This window comes from Teleopsis dalmanni, chromosome 2 (assembly GCF_002237135.1).
Source record: "Teleopsis dalmanni isolate 2A chromosome 2, ASM223713v2, whole genome shotgun sequence".
NCBI lineage: Eukaryota > Metazoa > Arthropoda > Insecta > Diptera > Diopsidae > Teleopsis > Teleopsis dalmanni.
Window position 1 is genome coordinate 15,248,459 of NC_051847.1, and position 19,396 is coordinate 15,267,854.

General features: G+C 27.2%; 2 protein-coding genes across 3 annotated transcripts; both read right to left on the reverse strand.

The window, feature by feature from the left end:
- Positions 1-5,511: 5,511 nt before the first annotated feature.
- On the reverse strand, positions 5,512-19,390 carry LOC119679737. 2 transcript variants are annotated; one of them, XM_038092241.1, is made up of 6 exons: positions 19,367-19,390; positions 18,241-18,354; positions 7,294-7,688; positions 7,087-7,230; positions 6,177-7,028; positions 5,512-6,117 (listed from the first exon to the last, which is right to left on the reverse strand). In XM_038092241.1, the coding sequence occupies exons 2-6, from the start codon at positions 18,316-18,318 to the stop codon at positions 5,748-5,750; spliced, it is 1,839 nt and encodes a 612-aa protein (XP_037948169.1). In that variant the 5' UTR covers positions 18,319-18,354; positions 19,367-19,390; the 3' UTR covers positions 5,512-5,747. The 2 variants fall into 2 exon arrangements, with proteins under 2 accessions (XP_037948169.1, XP_037948168.1); XM_038092240.1 differs by lacking the exon at positions 19,367-19,390 and adding an exon at positions 19,188-19,270.
- LOC119679738 (persulfide dioxygenase ETHE1, mitochondrial-like) lies at positions 9,001-12,308 on the reverse strand. The gene is made up of 5 exons (XM_038092242.1): positions 11,571-12,308; positions 11,232-11,376; positions 9,649-10,015; positions 9,470-9,588; positions 9,001-9,240 (listed from the first exon to the last, which is right to left on the reverse strand). The coding sequence occupies exons 1-5, from the start codon at positions 11,751-11,753 to the stop codon at positions 9,185-9,187; spliced, it is 870 nt and encodes a 289-aa protein (XP_037948170.1). The 5' UTR covers positions 11,754-12,308; the 3' UTR covers positions 9,001-9,184.
- Positions 19,391-19,396: the final 6 nt, after the last annotated feature.

A 19,396-nucleotide genomic window follows, 5' to 3' on the forward strand; every position in this document is an offset into this window, starting at 1 on the left:
CGTTTTTATGTAATTTTTTATCATCTTCATTTGTTTTGAATAGAGCACTCATTACTTAATTATTTTGCCATATATTTTTGGTCTCCACAAACGTGTGTTCACACTTAAGAGAAGAAGATCACGTCGCAATTTCATAAAGATACTATGTTTCGATAGAAAAAATTACATTGTTTTAATTTCAAGTTGGTGTTCATACTTAAGTACGTGTTTTAAAATTTTCGAAGACTTTTCAAACTTATCAAAAAACCAAAAAGTATATTTTCCTTAAGAAATAAGACATTTATATATTTATATTATTTATATATTTATATTTTAATTATATAAATAATACTAAGTACAGCCTATAGCCTATCCAAATAAGTATTTTCATATTGGTTTGAACAGGATTTGAAATTTAAATGAAAAATTTAATTAGAAAAGATATATTTCAATGTTATGTTTGATTCGTACTTTGATATTTTAAGTTAATGCTTACCTGAGGATTAATTCTTAAAAGAAACAAACAGAAATCGCGACCTTAACCATACAACGCAAATTTTTATTTTTCAGTTAGGATAGCATTCATTTTGATTGAGGCCTTATAAAGACGAATGAAAATGTTTTTAACACCCTATATATGATTAAGTTAATCTTTTATAATGCTTCTGCACAAAAAGATGCACAAATGATCAAATGCAATAGTATTGAAATTAAAGCTATATTGTTCATCACGATCTAAGTGATTTGTACATAGAACAGATTTGGCTTACTTAGACCTTAAAAGAGATCCCACATTATACTAATACTAGTTTACTACTATACTTATAATTTAAATTATATTTTACTGCTTAACTAATACTAGTTTATTCATTTTGTTAATAATAAGAATCTTGAAATTGTTTAATCATAATTACAGTAAAATTGTGCATATGTTTATGGACAATGTATCTAACAGATGCTATTAAAAAAAATCAACTACAGATTTGAACTCTATATGTGGGTAATTTTCTTAGAATCAACACACAGTAAATTATAGAATAAAAAGAAACCTAGTCAATTTTTTTTCATAAACCATGGATAGGTATTGGATATTTTTAGCTGAACGTTTGTGTCTCTCAATAACAGTTGAAAGGTATAATAATTTTAAAAGCGATTAATTTATTTCTAATGAAATCTGTTTTACAATTTTATTGTTCATTAAAAAATACATATACTATATACTATGTTTTATTATGTTTTTATATTGTGGTATTGTAAATAGCTAAATACAAAATACTAAAAAAAAACAAACAAAAGGAAACTGTTTTCGCAGATAATCTAGAAGTTATTTCCTGGAAAATTATTGCATAATAATAAACCAATAAAGTAGTATTAAGAGATGCTAGGCATAGCTATCCTTCAAATTCCTAAAATAATAAAATATATATGGGTTCGTTTCAGTCAAATCATTAAATGGCAAAACATGAAACTTATACCTGTTGAGAACTCCATGGTTAATATATAGGTAATATAAGTGAGTACATTTTATTGAGGTTTAACATTTCAATGTTAGAGACCTGTTATGCGTAGAGTAGAGCGGTAATACTACCCAACATTATAATGTTAAAAATTTAAAAAAGAATAAAAGAATTACATATGTTACCTATTATAAAAAACAATTTTCGCGAATATTAAAACACCATAAGCCTTTACCTGAGCTAAGACTACCTAAGACTACCTATGACTGTAATCTTAACAGTAAAAAATTATTAAATAGATAAAAAAACATATATAATTGCTTGTAAAAAACATTTTTGCGAATATAAATAAGGCGAATCCTTCTACAGTTATCAGTCAAACAACGGCATCAATCTAAGTAACATCCTTAACATATCTCTTCGAATCTTGTTACAATAAACAGTCAGAGAACAGCATAAAATTAAGTAACAATCTCATCGTATCGTTTTCAATTCTTAACAGTTTTTGTCAGTCTATCTCTTTGAAAACTGCTACAATTATCAGTCGAAGTACGCAAATATTCTGAATATATTTCATTGAATTCTACAACACAACAGAACAGCTTTTGTCTTAACAATATCCTGAACGTATCTCTTCGAATTCTACAGTTATCAGCCAGAGAACTGCAACAGTCTAATCAATATCCTTACTTATCTGTTCGCGTCTAACATAATCGATTTCATCCAAAATGAAATTTCAAATGTTAATCAAAAATAATGGCAAAAATGGCAAGAAGATATCCGTTGGCTACGCTATATTTCTACATAAGACGGAACTTAATCGTCGCAAGAAGAATAATATACGCCGATACGTTTCTAAAATTAATCTCACCGACGGTTTGATTTACAATGTGAAGAAAAATATTAATTATTGCAGTCCAGATGATTTAGCAGCGATGAGCCGTGAAACAATATTTAAGAAGAAATTGAACACCGAAGTTAATCGTAGAGTTCAGCACGTACAAAAACTGAAGGATTTCTTAAAACTACAAAGGACACCACAGAAACAGGAAAACAAAGTAAAGAAAGGAGTTAAGAGGCAACTTTTCACATAAACTATATTCGATGTAACTTTTTAGACAAGTGGTTCCAGTGACTTTATATAACCAATTCTGATGATAATAGTTTTAAGTATATAGTTTTAAAGTTAAACTCGTATTTGAAAATAAGGTGCATATAGTTGAAAAAAAAATTCATTTTTAATATATATATTTAAGTTTAATAATCACACTTTAATATTTTTAAAAATCATTGTACTCATTTAGTAATTAAGTTTTATAATTAATGTAATATATAATTATATCTTTTGTGTATTTGCTTAATAAAAATAAATAAAATTCAGTTGTACTTAAAATTATATCTTTTATAATTAAATTATTAAACTATTATATATCATGTTACACACTCTTAGGAGAGAAAATTTTTTCCTTTAGAAGCGAACAAAACAAAGGCGCAAATAAAATTCGTTGAGTTTCTTTTAGTTCAAACATTCACAGGCATTCGGGTCCCTGTAGGTAAATGTATTGTTTCCATTGGTTTAATGTCGTTCTTATTGCAGATTCTGTTTTCAATAATACGGATTTCGGCAAATGTGATATATATATATACAGATACCTCTGTTTAAGTTAATACTCTCAAAATCAATAATTCTTTTAGTCAGAGGAGTTTATGCTCAGTTGTGGCAGATCAAGTTTTTTTTTTTGGATGTAGTGACTGAATTTACTATTGGAATAATTATAATATAACCTTTATAATACATAATTTCCATATCTATATTTAATCTGCAGGAAGTTTATATCCGTACCCTTACCTCGTAATATTTTTGAGTTATATTTGTGTCAAAAACAATACTATGTCTATTAGATTTGTTTTGTTTTCTATCTTATATACTATATAAATAATTATTTATATATATAATGTTTAATATATTATATATAATGTATGTTAATATATGTTATATTAGTAGCTTAGGGTTTTATATACAATTTATTTATATAAAAAAGCATCTTTTGAGTTTCGGTACTATGTCTTTTGGTGAATATCTTTACAATAATCTGTATTTTCTGGCAATATGATTTATTGTGTTTTTATTTTCATAAAAATAATACAATTTGCAATGAAGTATAAAAGAATATGATTGTATAGGTAAATATAGGTAAAATATTAAATTATGATTCTATGATCAGAAACTGTTTTGATCCACCACGCAACATTTAATAATTTTTAAATAAAAAATTAATAACATACCTATAATTATATAAAATATCTTTACAAATAAAAATAAATTATTCGTAATTAATTTTACTTTCGTTACCTTTACTAATAAAAAATAAATTCTTATGTCACTTCTTTAGACAAATAGGTTTGTTATTGCATTAATTTGTATTCACTGCACATTGTATAGATATATTCAAAGTATATCTATAATATTATAATAAATTGTATTTACTAATTTTATGAACGCTAAATACTTTAGTAAGCTAGAACAAACCGAAGTCAGTGCTAATTTATTCACCTACTTTCAAATTTGCATTATAAACGTAATTAACAATACATGGTAAGTAAATTATATTAATAATTTAATTAGAATATTCAATAATGGCCCTCAGTATTTTTCTGTAAAATTGTACTATTCATTTTAAAGCCATCTCTCCGTCTCTCTCCCTCAATTTTAAACAAAAGTAAGTTACTAATGAATAAGTTTAATTGTATCTACAATTATATCTCTCTTAAAGATATATTTACAAAAAATATGTAAAGCAAGTACACAAAAAACTGCTTCAATATATTATATATTATTTATATTACAATATATACAATATATTATTTATTTATAATAAGAGAATTATTTGCTTGTGCTCCATACCTTCGTACTTATCTATGACTTCAAGTCAACAGCGGTTTAGGATTTTTTATCCAGGGATATTAAAAACAATGATTAAAATTCATATTGAAATTGGGCTATAAAAGAGTAGTTAATTTTTCTTTATTAATTCTTGAAACAATAATCAGAATGAGGTGGAAAAGTCCATCTTATAAGTTGTATACCTTCATGTTTTAGTCTCCTACTTATTTTTTTTATTATATATATAATATTATTATATATTCCCTCAATGTGGATCGTCGTTATTGACGAGACAACTCGTTGTGATTTTAAACTATATTTGTCAAGACTGCAAGCCTATGTCGTGTCATTCTATTATTTCTAACTCAACATGCACAACCTCGTCTATTCACCTCCGCTTTAAACAACTCCAGCTTTGTCTTGTCGCACGTTATTTCAACATGATTTGTTTTAAAGGATTAATCTCATCCACTATTATTACTTGTTCTGTAAATCTAAGTTAATTTTTTTAAGTTCTCTTATACCATTGTCGCTAACTTTGGTTTTCGTATACAAACCCAAAGATTTTTCACAGTACTTTTCTCGTAAATATTTAGAGTTTAGTTTAATTGTTCTACTGAAGACCCAGGTTGGACTTTAATAGGTATTCTGCGTTGATACTAACAGTCAAGAACTGACAATTTGTGCCTAGTAGGTATTGCAGTTGTTAAGATAAAAATTTTTATTTTTTATATATATTCAAAAACTTTTATATGCCTACTTTTTCTTTATTTACAGAACCTTGTTATGAATCGTTAATGGTGATAATACATATGCCTTTAGCATATGCTCGTACATGTAATTATATAATGTGATTAGATTTTCTGACAAGGATATTGAATAGAATGCATAATATTGAATTCGTAAACTTTAGTTAATATATCAGGACTTAAATAAAAGTTCCGTATGTAATTTCACTAAAACAGATTTTATTTGGGCGTTAAGAATTATAAAAGAGATTATCGTATATTTTAATATATTATTGTATATTATATTTTACATGTATAATGTACATATACATTTACTTGGGATATAGATCAAATATTTATTATTAAAACAAAAACGAAGATTTATCTAATTTAATTACTTAATTTGTTATTACTTATGAACCCAATCATATAAAAAATATTTACATACAAAAATAAAATTAATATTATAAAATAGTTTTATATACAAAGTGCTAAAACACAATAAATATGTATAATTAAGTACTAAGCATTTGCACGTACCCGCCTTTAGGTTTCGTTTCATTTATCATAAAAAAATTATCTAAACTAGAAAAAATAATTTAATTCCCGAAATCTTTAACGATTTAATGGTTCCATTAAGAATTGTATCAACTAATAATGTGTCTCTTCAGTACGTTTAAAGAGAACATTCAGTAATTTTCATATATTATGTTTTTGCCGTCCCAGCGAAGAAGTTTGTAAAGGTGTACAGTTTTCAATCAGAACACTATTGCCTTCTTCCGTTGAGGCCTTATCGGTTATATGTGTACGTTTCAGAGATCGTTTGCGATCGAGTTCACCGTTTGCATTTAATTCGACAGTCTGTAGGCTTTGTGCACGTTGTAAGGAAAGACGTAATGGTTTCTTTGGTGGTGTAGGGCGTATTGTACGCACTTGTGTATCATTAAGAGGTTTGGTTTCGTTTTCGCTTTCAAAGTCCAGAGATTTGACACTGCGCATATCAGAAGGTTGTCTATTGCGTAAGGCAAGCGTATCAGAAGAACGTGGTATGTCACGACGACGTTCGAAGCTATTAGAAAAAACAATAATTTTATAATTGTATATATAATATAAAAAGTATTTTATTACCCATTGTAATGATTGAGGTGTTCCACACTTTTTGCTTGCATTTGTGCTCGCTGTAACAGGGCACTCGTTTTACTAGTCGATCTCTCATAGCGCTCACGATGTCGATCTTTTTCTTTCTTATAATGCTGCATATAAGCAGAATCGCTGTTTATTGATATCTTGGAAGCGGATAATGACTTTGGTGGCATATTGGAAGCATGGGTTGGTGTTCTATTATTGAAGTCTATGTGCGTATTTTCTTTTATTAGCGTTTTAGTGATATGTGTGTTCGAGTTGGGTTTTGGTAATGAATTAGTATTTGAAACTATGTTATTATCACCAACTAGTTCTATTGGTTTACCACCTACAAGTGTGGTGATGTAATTGCCACGCTGAAAGACAAGCGGTTTCTCGGGAGGTGTAGATGGTGGCGAAGATATGCTGATGCTAGTTATATGTGCATTCGTGCCTGTATTATTATTGCCGTTTTGTATATGCTGTGGAAATGTTTGATCTTTTGTTGTTTGTAATTCCTTAACTTGTTCTTCTAAATAAGAAATCCTATGTTGCAAGCGCATATTGTTTTCCTTTTCTTGATCAAGCTGTTTTTGTGGTATTTGTGCAGTTTTTTTACGCAGCACTACCATTTGGCATTTTCCCGAATTACCTACAAGTTTTTGAAGTTCCTCTTTTGTTTGACAAGCAACCAATTTGCCATTCACTTCTAGAATACGATCACCTTTGTAAAGACCATCACCTTCAAGTGCCCAATCGATAAAAACACCGGTTTGTTCTGTTTTAATTTGTGCAGCCCAACGCCCTGAAGTTGCATATACCGCATGTAAGCTCAAAGATATACCCGCATTCAAGATACTAAAGTAAGAAACAATTAATATAAATTCTAAATAATTATTTTTATCAAATTTATTACTTATAAAGTGTTTGCAGTTCTGGTTTTGATTTTTCCAAACGTGCTTGCAATGCTCGGGCCTCTTCTACAACAGAAAGCAATTGTAATTCTTCTCTACCGAGTGCATACTCAAGTTCAGCTTGCCGTATTCTTATATCAATGTTACTAAATAGTATAGTTAAGATATGATATATTACATCAGTCTTAAAATTGTTTAATAAAACTTACTCTGTTATGTCCAATTTTTCTAAGGCAATTTTTAAATTTTTAATTTTGATTTTTTTATTTTCTGCTTCAGTTTTCAATTTTTGTAATTTCAATTCTGCGGCAGGTTTTTCTGCATCATCCAGTGGAGGACCCGTTGGTCTTGGAAGTTTTCCTAAACATAATTGAATTCTCAAATTTTGTATTGCCGCCTCACGATCCTGTAAAGCTGATCTTAACTCTTTCGTTTCACTGCGTGCTGTACGAGCAGATAGGGTGCCACCTAATCCGGAACTTTTTCTTCGTCGTCCAGTTGTAGAACATTGTGAAATACTAGTATTTAAGTTTATGTCATCGTGATTATCATGATGTAGGCTGTATTTTGCAGCCGAAGCACAACTTCTGGGATGTAATATTGTCTGTAAATAACATAAATATATAAGTCAAAGGTTATTAGTTAATATATGTATGCAGTTATGTAGACTGTATGTGATTTGAATTAAATGACATTAATGAATTTCAAGGTATTATGTGATATAATTTTTAGGATGAAAAAAATGTTGAATTAATTATAAAGTATTGAAATTGAATATTAATTAAATAATAAATAATATTTTATTTTATAATAACGTGCATACATACCATGTTAGTATGTATATAATATTTTAATTGAAATTATGATTGTGTTGGGAACTTTTTTCTTTTCATGTTGTTGTAGCTCCATTTACCAAATATCATGAAAGAATTACAAATATGTATACATGGGTTAGAATATGGTTGTATAAAAGAAGTGTAAATGAGAATAGGATTAATGTTAATTTTTTTGTCAAATGTGACATGTCTTATGACAAAAAGAAACTATTTAAAAGTAAGAAGGGTTCGAATAGAAATAAGAAGACAAGAACAAACAACAATTTGTTGGAATTTGGCTGACCATACAATGATGTTCCTAGTATTGTCAAGTACTTCATCAGTGGTCTAAGGAAATATTCGAATTTTTTCACTAGTTTATTGTTCGTATATAATTTATTTCGACTGCAAGTGCCAGGCTTATAAGTCGTGCCTGTTAAATGAGATTGTTTTGGAACAAGAGTGGATTTTAATTAAATCTAACCTAGGTTTAGGTAGAGAAACTTCGCCACTTCAATGAGACGAAACCAAAGATCAATTGGGCTGCATTTGATGTGTGTATTAGAATATGAAAAGAGATAGGTAACAGATTGGGAGTAAAGCTGCAGTGAGATTCTCTCGTTTGACTTTTAACTGTTAAAGAAGAATAATGTTAGGACTACAATTTGTAAGTCTTTTTCGTTGCATTTCATAACTTCTTTTATAACTGCATTTTATAACAGTTCTTAACAGTGTAGAAGATATATAATGATCACAGTGATTTTGTTCAAAAGCAGCTAAATTATATATTTTATTTAAAAATTTATTTTTTAATTTAATTTTAATAAAATTTTTTAAAATATTTATAAATATAGAAAATATTTATAAATATAGAAAATATTTATAAATATAGAAAATATTTATAAATATAGAAAATATAAGATACTATGAGGGTCTATAACTAAAGTTAAGAATTTCATGACGAGATGTATAAATTGAAATTGATCAAAAGTGTTAAAAAATGGATTTTATTAAATATTTTCACTAACTTATTACATTTTGATTAACACATTTAAAAATGGATTCATTTGATTATTAAAATTTTTTATTTTAAATGCTTTCAAAAATACATATACATTTGCTCTTACATTTAACATGAATACAAGTTATTTAAAATATATATATTTAAATATATTTAAATTTGTAAACTGATATTTAAATTTGTAAACTGGTACAGTATCACTTAATGTTATTAAGAACTTCTTTTCTTAAATTGTAGCAATTTCAGGCCTCTTAGACTTCTATTTTACTCTTTTGGAATATCATATAAGCCGCATTCACGATTTGCAGGTAAAGATGCATCTAAAAGATTTAAATTTTTATGTATTATTGAGCATTCTTTTATATAATTTTTATTTTTTTTTAAATTTAAATAGAGGAATGTAAAGTATATAAATTAAAATAAATAAGGTGATTATAAATTCTAATATATATATATTTAATATATTCATTGTAATATATTATATAAATATAATACAAATAAGGATTAAATAATAAGGATTATAATAAACAATTCCATATTATTATTCACCTATTTTTCTTGGATATGGAAGATTTAAATTATCCATTATTTGTATAAATTCCTCTAAATTCTTTGTTAAACGTGGATTATATTGTTTCTCTTCCCAAACAGAACTCTCTAATTGTCCTCTGAAATTAAAAAATTTATTTTTCAATTAAAATAATTTCTCTTATATGCTGTTAACTTACTTGTAATCATGTGCTGGATAAATTCTGAAGTTTTCCGGCAATGTAAAAATCTTTTCATGTACATTCTCATACAAGCTTTTTGAGTTGCCTTCTTGAAAATCTGTACGTCCACAACCACGTATAAGTAATGTATCACCGGTAAATACACATCCTTGTTCGTGCACTACAAAAGTCATGCAACCGTTGGTATGTCCAGGCGTTGCTAAGGTGTTAATGGTATGACGTCCAAAGGTCACAGTGTCACCTTCTTGTATATGTTTATCGGCTTTGGCGCCACTATTGCCTGATATAACTGATTGACAGCCAGGAAGCAATTTCTTCAGCCAACCACTGCCGGTTATATGGTCTGCATGCATGTGTGTATTGACTGAAGAAATCAAGTTGTTATATGTATAATTAATGTAATATAATTGTAAATGTGGATTTATTGCTATTATTAATGTTATGGCTACTTGGTTGCTATTGGAAATAGTTTTCTACAATTATTGGTTTGCGTGATGTTTGCTTGTAAAAGTTTGTAATTAAATGTTAGTAAAGCAAAAAAGTGATACGCCATGGATATATGTGTATAGATAATTAGGACAAACAATGTCCAGTAGTTAAATTAACTCCACGAAAGTGTTTGCTATATTTCACAAATTTGGTGAAATCATTTTTTTGATTTGTTATATAATTAGCTAGAACACGATAAATACGTTAACTTCATTTAATTTATTTAGTTAGTTACCATATTAGTATTTTTATAATTTTCTTGTTCATAAACATTTAGCTAATATATCTAAATATATCTATGGAAGAAAACATTGAAAAATATTTAAATAAGCTAACATCAAAAATGCTGATTCACGATGATCATTGTAAATTGTTTTTATTTTATTCATTGCTCATCAGAACAGTTTACTCTCTTCAACCTAATATTTCATATAAACATGTTTTATAGTTCAAAGGAAATTTGATCAGATTCTAAAATTATTTTCAAAATTTATAACGAAATTAATATTCATTGAATTTTTAGGTTTTAAAGGTCAGTGAAAGGGCGTTGAGCTCCAAGATATATTTTTAATTCTTAATAATTTCAACTCTACTTTTGGAGTACCTATATGTAAGCTATATGTATTGAATTTGGGTTTGAAAACCTTAAGTGATTTTTTTTAATTAATATTTTAAATTCATAATACTATTTGTTCTGCTATATATGTGATCTTATCATATATTTTATTAAATAAATACTAAATCCGCTTTAAAAAACATAACTTTATCAAAATATTAATTTTTTGGGTAATATTCCACTGGTTAATCAGTAACCAAATTAGTTAAATAAAATCTAGATTTTATGATAAGAATGGAAAAAACAAATGAAACGAAATAGTTAATAATATTTCCTAATTATGTGCTTAATTAAACATTTTTTCGCACTGATTCTGATAAAAATATATGTAATCAAAAAGTTAATATAGTTATCATATCGAAATATTTAGATATAAAGCTGGTATAGTTTATTGGCATACCATTAACAATATTACTTCAACAAAACTTTTTCTTAATAATACTGAATATTTCATATGTAACAATTTTATACATACGTGCATATTTTAGTGTTAATCCCAAATCCTCAACCAATTTTGCATCACGCTTGGCCTGCTCTAAGACAGGATCAATTATAACAGCTTCGTGTGTGTTGAGATCAGCTAAAAGGTAAGTGTATGTGCTACTTTCCGTATCGAAAAGCTTAAAACAGAGTTGTTTAATATTACATACTTTATAAAGCCAGTTTTAATTTTAAAGAATAATATTAAATCAGTTTATTGTAAATATATAAGCACATGAAAATATTCAATACAATGTATGTATTTTTGGGTATGTTTATATACACATCACAATAACCTGACGCTTTATTTTTAGTACACTTTTAGTAGACTTACCTGTCGGAAGAAGAAATCGTTTGAAAAAGAAATGCGTGGTAACATTTTGGAATCTGCACTGCAATGGTGTAAGCGATATTTGTTTAAAAGTGGCGCAGTAGTTGGATTTAACGTTACAAATTTATTCGATTGCAATACTCCACGCCTAACTGCTGAAAGCAAACTGAGCGATGGTAATTTCATATTTTTGCTTTTTTAACTTTACACAATCTTCGGCGATAGTAAAACTTATTATTTGTTGTTGTTGTTGTGTTTTCAGCTGTTATTGCTTTTCTATGCTTTTGTCGGCTAATCAAAATGATTGCTCAGTGAGTAACTTTGTTTGTGTATTGTAATAAAAACGCTTCGAAGTTTATTAAGTTTTGTTTTATGATTTAATTATTTATACACTTCTGTTTTGCTTCTTCGTTTCTACAAAGTATTTTTTGTTATTAAATTTTTATTGTTTCTATATTATTATTCTTGCTTTGATTCATTCATAAAGCTGTTTTTTCTTAAAACAAATATATTTTGTTTTTGTTTTTATTGCCAAAACGTGCCATGTAAAAATATTCTAAAAGTTATTAAAAAAATATTTGCAACACTTGTTTTAATCACTTTTGCATTTACAGAATGAGTTTCTTTCACTTTTTAATGTTTTAATTTCAGAAACTTTTTAAAATACATAAAATTTCATTGTAATTTTGATTTATAAAAATTGTATTTATTCTGCACATTTATCCACGGAACAGCTGGCACAGACTAACGAAAATCTGTTTTGATATGCCAAAAGTTTGGTGCGTAAGCTTAAAGCTTTTTTCCAAAACCTGTTGCTTAAAGCTTTATTGTTTATTTTTTAGTTATGTATGCGAAGTACAAAGAAATACGTACGTGATCTGTTTTATATACTTAATGGAGAACGTTTTTGTTTTTGTTGTTTATATTTACCTGTGTAAATTCGCGAAAATGCTCACACGAGAAATGTTAATATGCCGGTAAATCGGTTGATTAGCGACTTCAATTAACGAGAAAATTGATATCAACCGTATTATATTACAAAACAATATTTCAACTTTATCTTTGAGTTAATAAGTATATAAAAGCTGTTTATTATATATACAAATAAATTGATTGATCATATAATTAATTATTGGTGGTTGGTAATCAGGCCCGTAATCAGGAATTTACCTCGGGGCTCCTTCAGATAATTTCAGTACTTAATAAAATTTTTATATTAAATTTTTATATATTATATTCAATATATAACAGTGTTACTAATACTAAAAAAAAGAAAACAATATTCAAATTTAATTGCGGGAAATTTTTAAAATTTTCAGAACATTCGAATATGAATAATTGATTATATTCAACATGCTGTCAAAGTAGAATTTTATACACCTAAATTCACCACACTGTGGATTTAATAAAGCTTACAGATTTTGCAAAGATCATTCATAAACGATATCATCTCGATACATTGAAGCAAGGTTTTTTAAGATTAACTAAATTAAATACTGACTTATTTTCATTTTATATTTGAAATTATTTCAAACATATATTTATTAGCAACAAGTGGATGAAATCCTTGAATATAAATTTAAACGATTACCTGGAGAAAACTTTAAAATTTAAGTCGTGTTGAAAAAACTTTATTTTTTGTAAGATGTTCGGATATTTTAATATAAAAACTTTTTTAGAATTTACGGGTAACAGCTGCTTTAAAGTCCAATTTATTTTACACAAAAAGGGTGGAAAATTATATTTTTAAAAGAAAGTTCTCAAGCATTTATAACTGAAATTGTTTACTTTAAAGATAAGAAAATCCTTTTTACGATTTTAATATTCTAACTGTGCACAGAAGTAATTAAATGAAAAAAAAAAAATGAGTCTATAAATTTTAACTTCAGTACAAACTGTATTTACCTATGTACACTACTGATAATCATAGGATGATGAGGAAAACGAAAGGAAGCACATTACTCAAGAATTTTCTTTAAGCGTTCTTTGAGAGCTCTTAGCGCGTTCTTTTGTAACATCTGGAAAATACTCGTAAAAACTCTGTTTCGCAGCGTGACTTTTATAGTTTATGTGCTAGACAATAGGCGTTGAAAGGTCGAATTTTTATAAATAAATTCCCGAAAATTTATTTGAGGTTTTTATAATGTTTATATGCTGTGAATTGTTTAACGTTTGCTGTTTTTTAGTTTTGTACAACTTTCTCCGAAATTCTTGTATAAGAGTTGCAGGGGTTATAACCTCTTAAAATAAATTACATATTGTAATTTGAGGCTAAATTAATTAGAGAACATTTTTCACAAAATTACTCATTCGTTTTTATCGTTACATGCTGAGATTAAAATTTTAGCAAATTAGATTTTTAAAAAGGTTATGTATAGATACACGCAAAATAGGTAAATAACTAGATGAATATATGTCCAAAGATTTTAATGTAAGGAAACAAGTTTTTTTGAAAGAGATATTTTTCAACTTGTTATTAGAATAGAATTGATGTGGAAATATAATATTTGTGTTTAATTTTTTAATTTAGTTACTAACTTCATTACATTGCTTAATCTGGTATAATATGAATCTGTTCTTCATATTAAAGTCATCTTGATAGAAACCGACAGAGTTTTAGTGTATATTTTTATGAATCAATCCATACAATATAGAGTTTTAGATATCTTAAAAGGTAGATAATAGAAGATCCATACAATATCGAGTTTTAGATATGTTAAATGGTAGATAATAGAAGATAGTAGTACTAGCTTATTTCAAGGGTATCAGTTCACTTTTGGTTTATAAAACAGGTTCTTTATGATGTCATAATAACTTTTATGATAACTATTATGATAACCATTTTTACTAGATCCGTTAGTTTCCCTTACAATCCGGCTATGTATTTTATATCTACATTGGATTTTCTTAGCTTTCTAATGTTAGCGTGGTCTTCTCATTACAGTTTATGTGTAGTGATGTATTATTAACTCAACTTTTTTGACTACGTACTCTATTAGATCAAAATAGTAACTCATATAAAAATCACGACCTTTGATTATTACGACCTATTATCAAAACCTTGTAACTATTTGCGCAACAATTACGCCACCTATAATTCTAATGCTCTTAAATATAGGGTCTTCCTTTAGTGATAATTTATACTCTAACAACGGCACTCAGCATTCGATAGTGAGTATGGTTAACATATCGATGATTTTCATTTAAATACTTATGTCCGAACAACGTTTTCAATTATTTATATATGAGTATGTATTTATTTAAAATATATAGAATGTCAATTAAAAAATTTTTATACACTATACACTACACTATGAGACTTTGTTGTTCATTTTTGTTTATTTAAAGTTAAAAAGACCCAAAGACGAGTCATCAATATACTTTCGTCGATGTACTTTTAAAAGCGTAGCGTTTGAGTAGTGTTTCCATAAAAATATTAAAAATTGGTGTTACTGTTTATGGCGTCAAGAAAATACTCCGGATTTCAATGATATTCCGGATGTCGTCACATATTGAACTGTGGCATGGCATTCTAGATATTAATATTTATCGCGAGTACAAAAGTGACGTGTATTGGTATTGGGATCTGCTGATGCGTCAATTATGATCAATCCCTGTAAGCAAGCATTTACAGCGCCTATTATAAAATGCTATTTTAAATATTTAAAAATCTTATGGAAAATTTGAGTTCCAACCGAAATGAGCTATTTTAATGCGTTTTATAAAAATTCGATATCGAATAAAAATATATTTGATTGTTATGAGTGTTGTTGAAAAAACCACATACTCAGAGAAAACGCAGTATAACGAAATAATTCTATGGTTAATTTGATTAAATCAAATAGTAATTAAATAGTAAATTCTAGGATTTCTAATCACATAAAAAATTCGCTTTCATATTATAAGTACAGTAAATATTACAGTAAAATATTATTGTGATGGTGAAGGGATGGAGCATATCAACTTGCGATTGAATTGATGCTGTTGGGTTATAGGTTATAGATCTTAAAATTAGAGGAAGTAATGTCTTAAGAACCTCACACGTTTCTTATTATTACAAAATATATTATTTTTGTGAGTCAAACCTTGATTAATTTTTTTATTTCTTTTATTTGAATATAATATCATTACTGCTCAATTTCTATATTTTATATTATGTAATTATACAACTTCCGAAAAGTAATCAAAGAAGGTAACTGAACATAAGAAAAGTCAATTAGTTAATGTTGGGTTTAATGAACTTCCCAAAGCAATTGTAAATTGGTATGGTGTGTTTTTGTAATTTGGTGTGGCAATGCCTTTGTAATTTCAATTAAATGAGCTTAACTGAAAACCTTTTGAATTACTGAACAACAATGTTTTTATTACGTGTTAATAAATTTGAAAATCGATATGAATTGAATTAAAGTTTAATTTTTTTTTTTAATAACGATAACATTTAAACAATTAAATTGTAATTTTATATTTTGCTTGAAAAGTACAGTCTACTGTCCATAATTTATGGATTTACTGAAGTTGGAAGGTTGATGTGTTTATAAAAAGTATTAAAATTAAATAATAGTCAAAAGTATGAGTAATTTTTTATATTAATTTTGTAAGTCATAAATTTTGTATAGAAAACAATATGTTTTCATATATTATTTGTTATTATTTTTTTGTTATCAATGTACAACTGAACCCTGCCATAAAGAAATGGTCAGTAGGGAAAGTATCGATAGTGTTTTTCTTTACATTCAAATATTTATTTATTTTGCAAATAATTAATTTGCTTTTCGCTTTCATGTTACAATTGAATGATTTTGTAAAGAAAGTCTTTAAAATAATTTTTTGCTAACTTATTGCCTGCCGTAATAAAAATTAATATTTACAAGTATATACCACGAATGAGGCACGAATGTAGTTTTTTTTGTGTACAATTAATGTTACATTTGTCTATATAGTTTCCATAATTAGACAAAAAGATACGTAGAAGACTTTCATAAATTACATTTTCAAATTTTTTTGGAAAATGGAAATTTAAATATGATTTGTAATAGTGAAATATCTTACAAAGAGTTTGAAGCACTTTTTGAATCGATAGCTTATAAATTAATACTTTTCCAATATAATTAAACTTTAATCTTGTTGAAATATTTTTCCTTTGTAGTTCGTCCGCATGGTGGTTTTGTACAAGAACACTTTTATAACGATTCTTTTCTTAGTACTATGACTGTAGTCCGACAAAATTTTATTTTAAAGATGTTAATATTCATCACCAACAAGTAGCTTTATAGTTCTTTAGGCTTTACCTTTATCTTCACTGTAGAACATAATAAATAGCTCAATCTGCACAGTGAGCGATGTCACCCAAGCGATCCTGCTTGTTGCCACTTTCCTAAAATTTTGTGCTTTCGTAAGACACTACACAGTCTATCCATCTAAGCTTAAATTTTTCTGGTGCCCTATAACACTGCGCAGGGAGGATAAAAATGGGTGTATTGTTACAGATAAAGGTAAACATGTAGCAGTTTGAAAGCCTATATGAAGATACAATTCCAATTCTATAATACAGTTCATTTAGTACTAAAGTAATTCGTACAAAAATGATTAGAAAGCACAAGATGCTATCTAATTTGCAATCATATTATCATTACAATGAGTTTAATCATCAGGTTTACAGGACATGTCTGTGATAGAAGCCAGGTATGAAGACACAATTTTAGTAAATCATTAGAATACAGTTCACTTAGTACTAAAGAAATTCATACAGAAATTATAAGAAGGGACAAGATGTTACAAATAAAGGTAAACAGGTAGCAGTTTGAAAGCCACACTGTGATAACATAGAAGCCAGATTGTGTCTTATAGGAAGGTACAATTCTAATAAGTCATTAGAATACAGTTCATTTAATACTAAAGAAATTCGTACAGAAATTATTTGAAAGTACAAGGTGTTATTTACTGTGTAATCATATTATCAATAAAATGAGTTTAATCCTCAGATTTAGAGGACATATCTGTGATAGAAGCCAGGTATAAACACACAATTCTAATAAATCATTAACACGGAGATTACTTAGGACTAAAGAAATTCATACAGAAATTATTAGAAAGGACAAGATGCTATCTAAAGTGCAATCATATTATCATTAGAATGAGCTTAATCTTCAGGTTGTAATGAATTTCAAGTACAAAGCTTTGAAAAAGTCCCTGACACAATGACTGAGTAGGTACAATGCCCATGACCACTAAATAAAATTATTAAAAATAATGAATTTAAAAATTTATTCAAATAGTTTTTTAAACCTTTTGCTTGTATTATTAATCAATAATAACAAAAGTTCTGTGATTTTTATTTTAAGAAAAATACTTGAATATATTCACATCCATGTTATTATTTGTAAATTTTTTTTTGTACTTCAGTCAATGATATAAAAGAATTAACATTTTTTAATAAAGCAAATTTTTGAAAGAAACTTTTTGAGCACATTTCAGTTTTGAATATTAAAACGACTGTTGCCGCTTTATATTCATTCATATTTAAATAGGATTTGAAGCATTGATAGTCTAATGGGAAACTTGTGTTATTCCGTCAGAGATAAGTTAATTAATATGATAAGTTAACTGTGATAAAATGTTGACAAAAGATGACATTCAGCTTTTTATTTATTATTGATTTTTGAAATGAACTTACCATAGATGCGGATTTTTGTTTAGCAAAAGCACGATGATGTGCTGATATCGGTTCACTAACAACGCTGCCAGAATCCATTTTTCTCGTTTAAGTAATCATGCGAATTTTTAAAATCTGAAGGAAAAAAGAAAAAATTAAAACAAATGTTCATTATAAATAATTAATAGTTAAAAAATATTTAAAAGGTTATAAATAAAACATTTGTGTGTGAAAGACTAATGGAATAAGTCTTAAAACAAACTTCAAAATGTATCTGTGAAAATTTACTTTATAATTATGTCTCGACAGCATAATGATTCCAATGCCAAAGCATACGATTTTTTACATATAGTAAAAAAATTCTGTCAGATGTTAATAGACACTTAACTACTTATACCTATATGTATTGTCTACTATAAATTTATGCTTAATCGAATAAATGTGTAACTTATGATATCTCAAAATTTCCAAAAGTTTATTAAACAACGTATATTATAGTATATATAGAGAATATGTATTGGAATGGTAGTGCACAAATGTTCATGGAAGGTCGCTAAAAATGAATGTCAAAGAGAGACATATATTACATATATATTATCAAGAAGTTGCATATATAGCCATTCAAAACTTGCAGTTTTATAGCTATATGTTCAAGTTAGATCTTAAAATTGCTCAATATATAAAGTAACCTATAATAGAAGGATGATATGCAAATATCTGTGCACTAACACACTAAACATTATTATTTTTGTTTTTATTTATTAGTAATGATAGTTTAGATTATAAAGCTAATACTAACGTATAGGTATAGGTCTGGGTATTGAGGTCTTCAGTTATGTGCTATGACAAATTGATACTAAATGCTTATAATTATATAGCTATATTATAGTATGGCATGTTTATACAATACAATACTATAATACATATACTTATATTATACACTAAACATTATCTTTAGCATTGCCTACTGAAAATTCCCATCGGTTCGCATTGGCAGCACTTCACTTTTATTTCTCGATTTTTGTTTTTATACTGCTTGATAGCATCTTCGTTATAATTAATTAATTATTTATATTTAAATTAGAGCAGAAATATGAAGAAATATATATCTTATATATAAAATTAAGATTGTCAAAATGTTAGTTACCGTACTCCTCCGAAACGGCTTTACCGATTT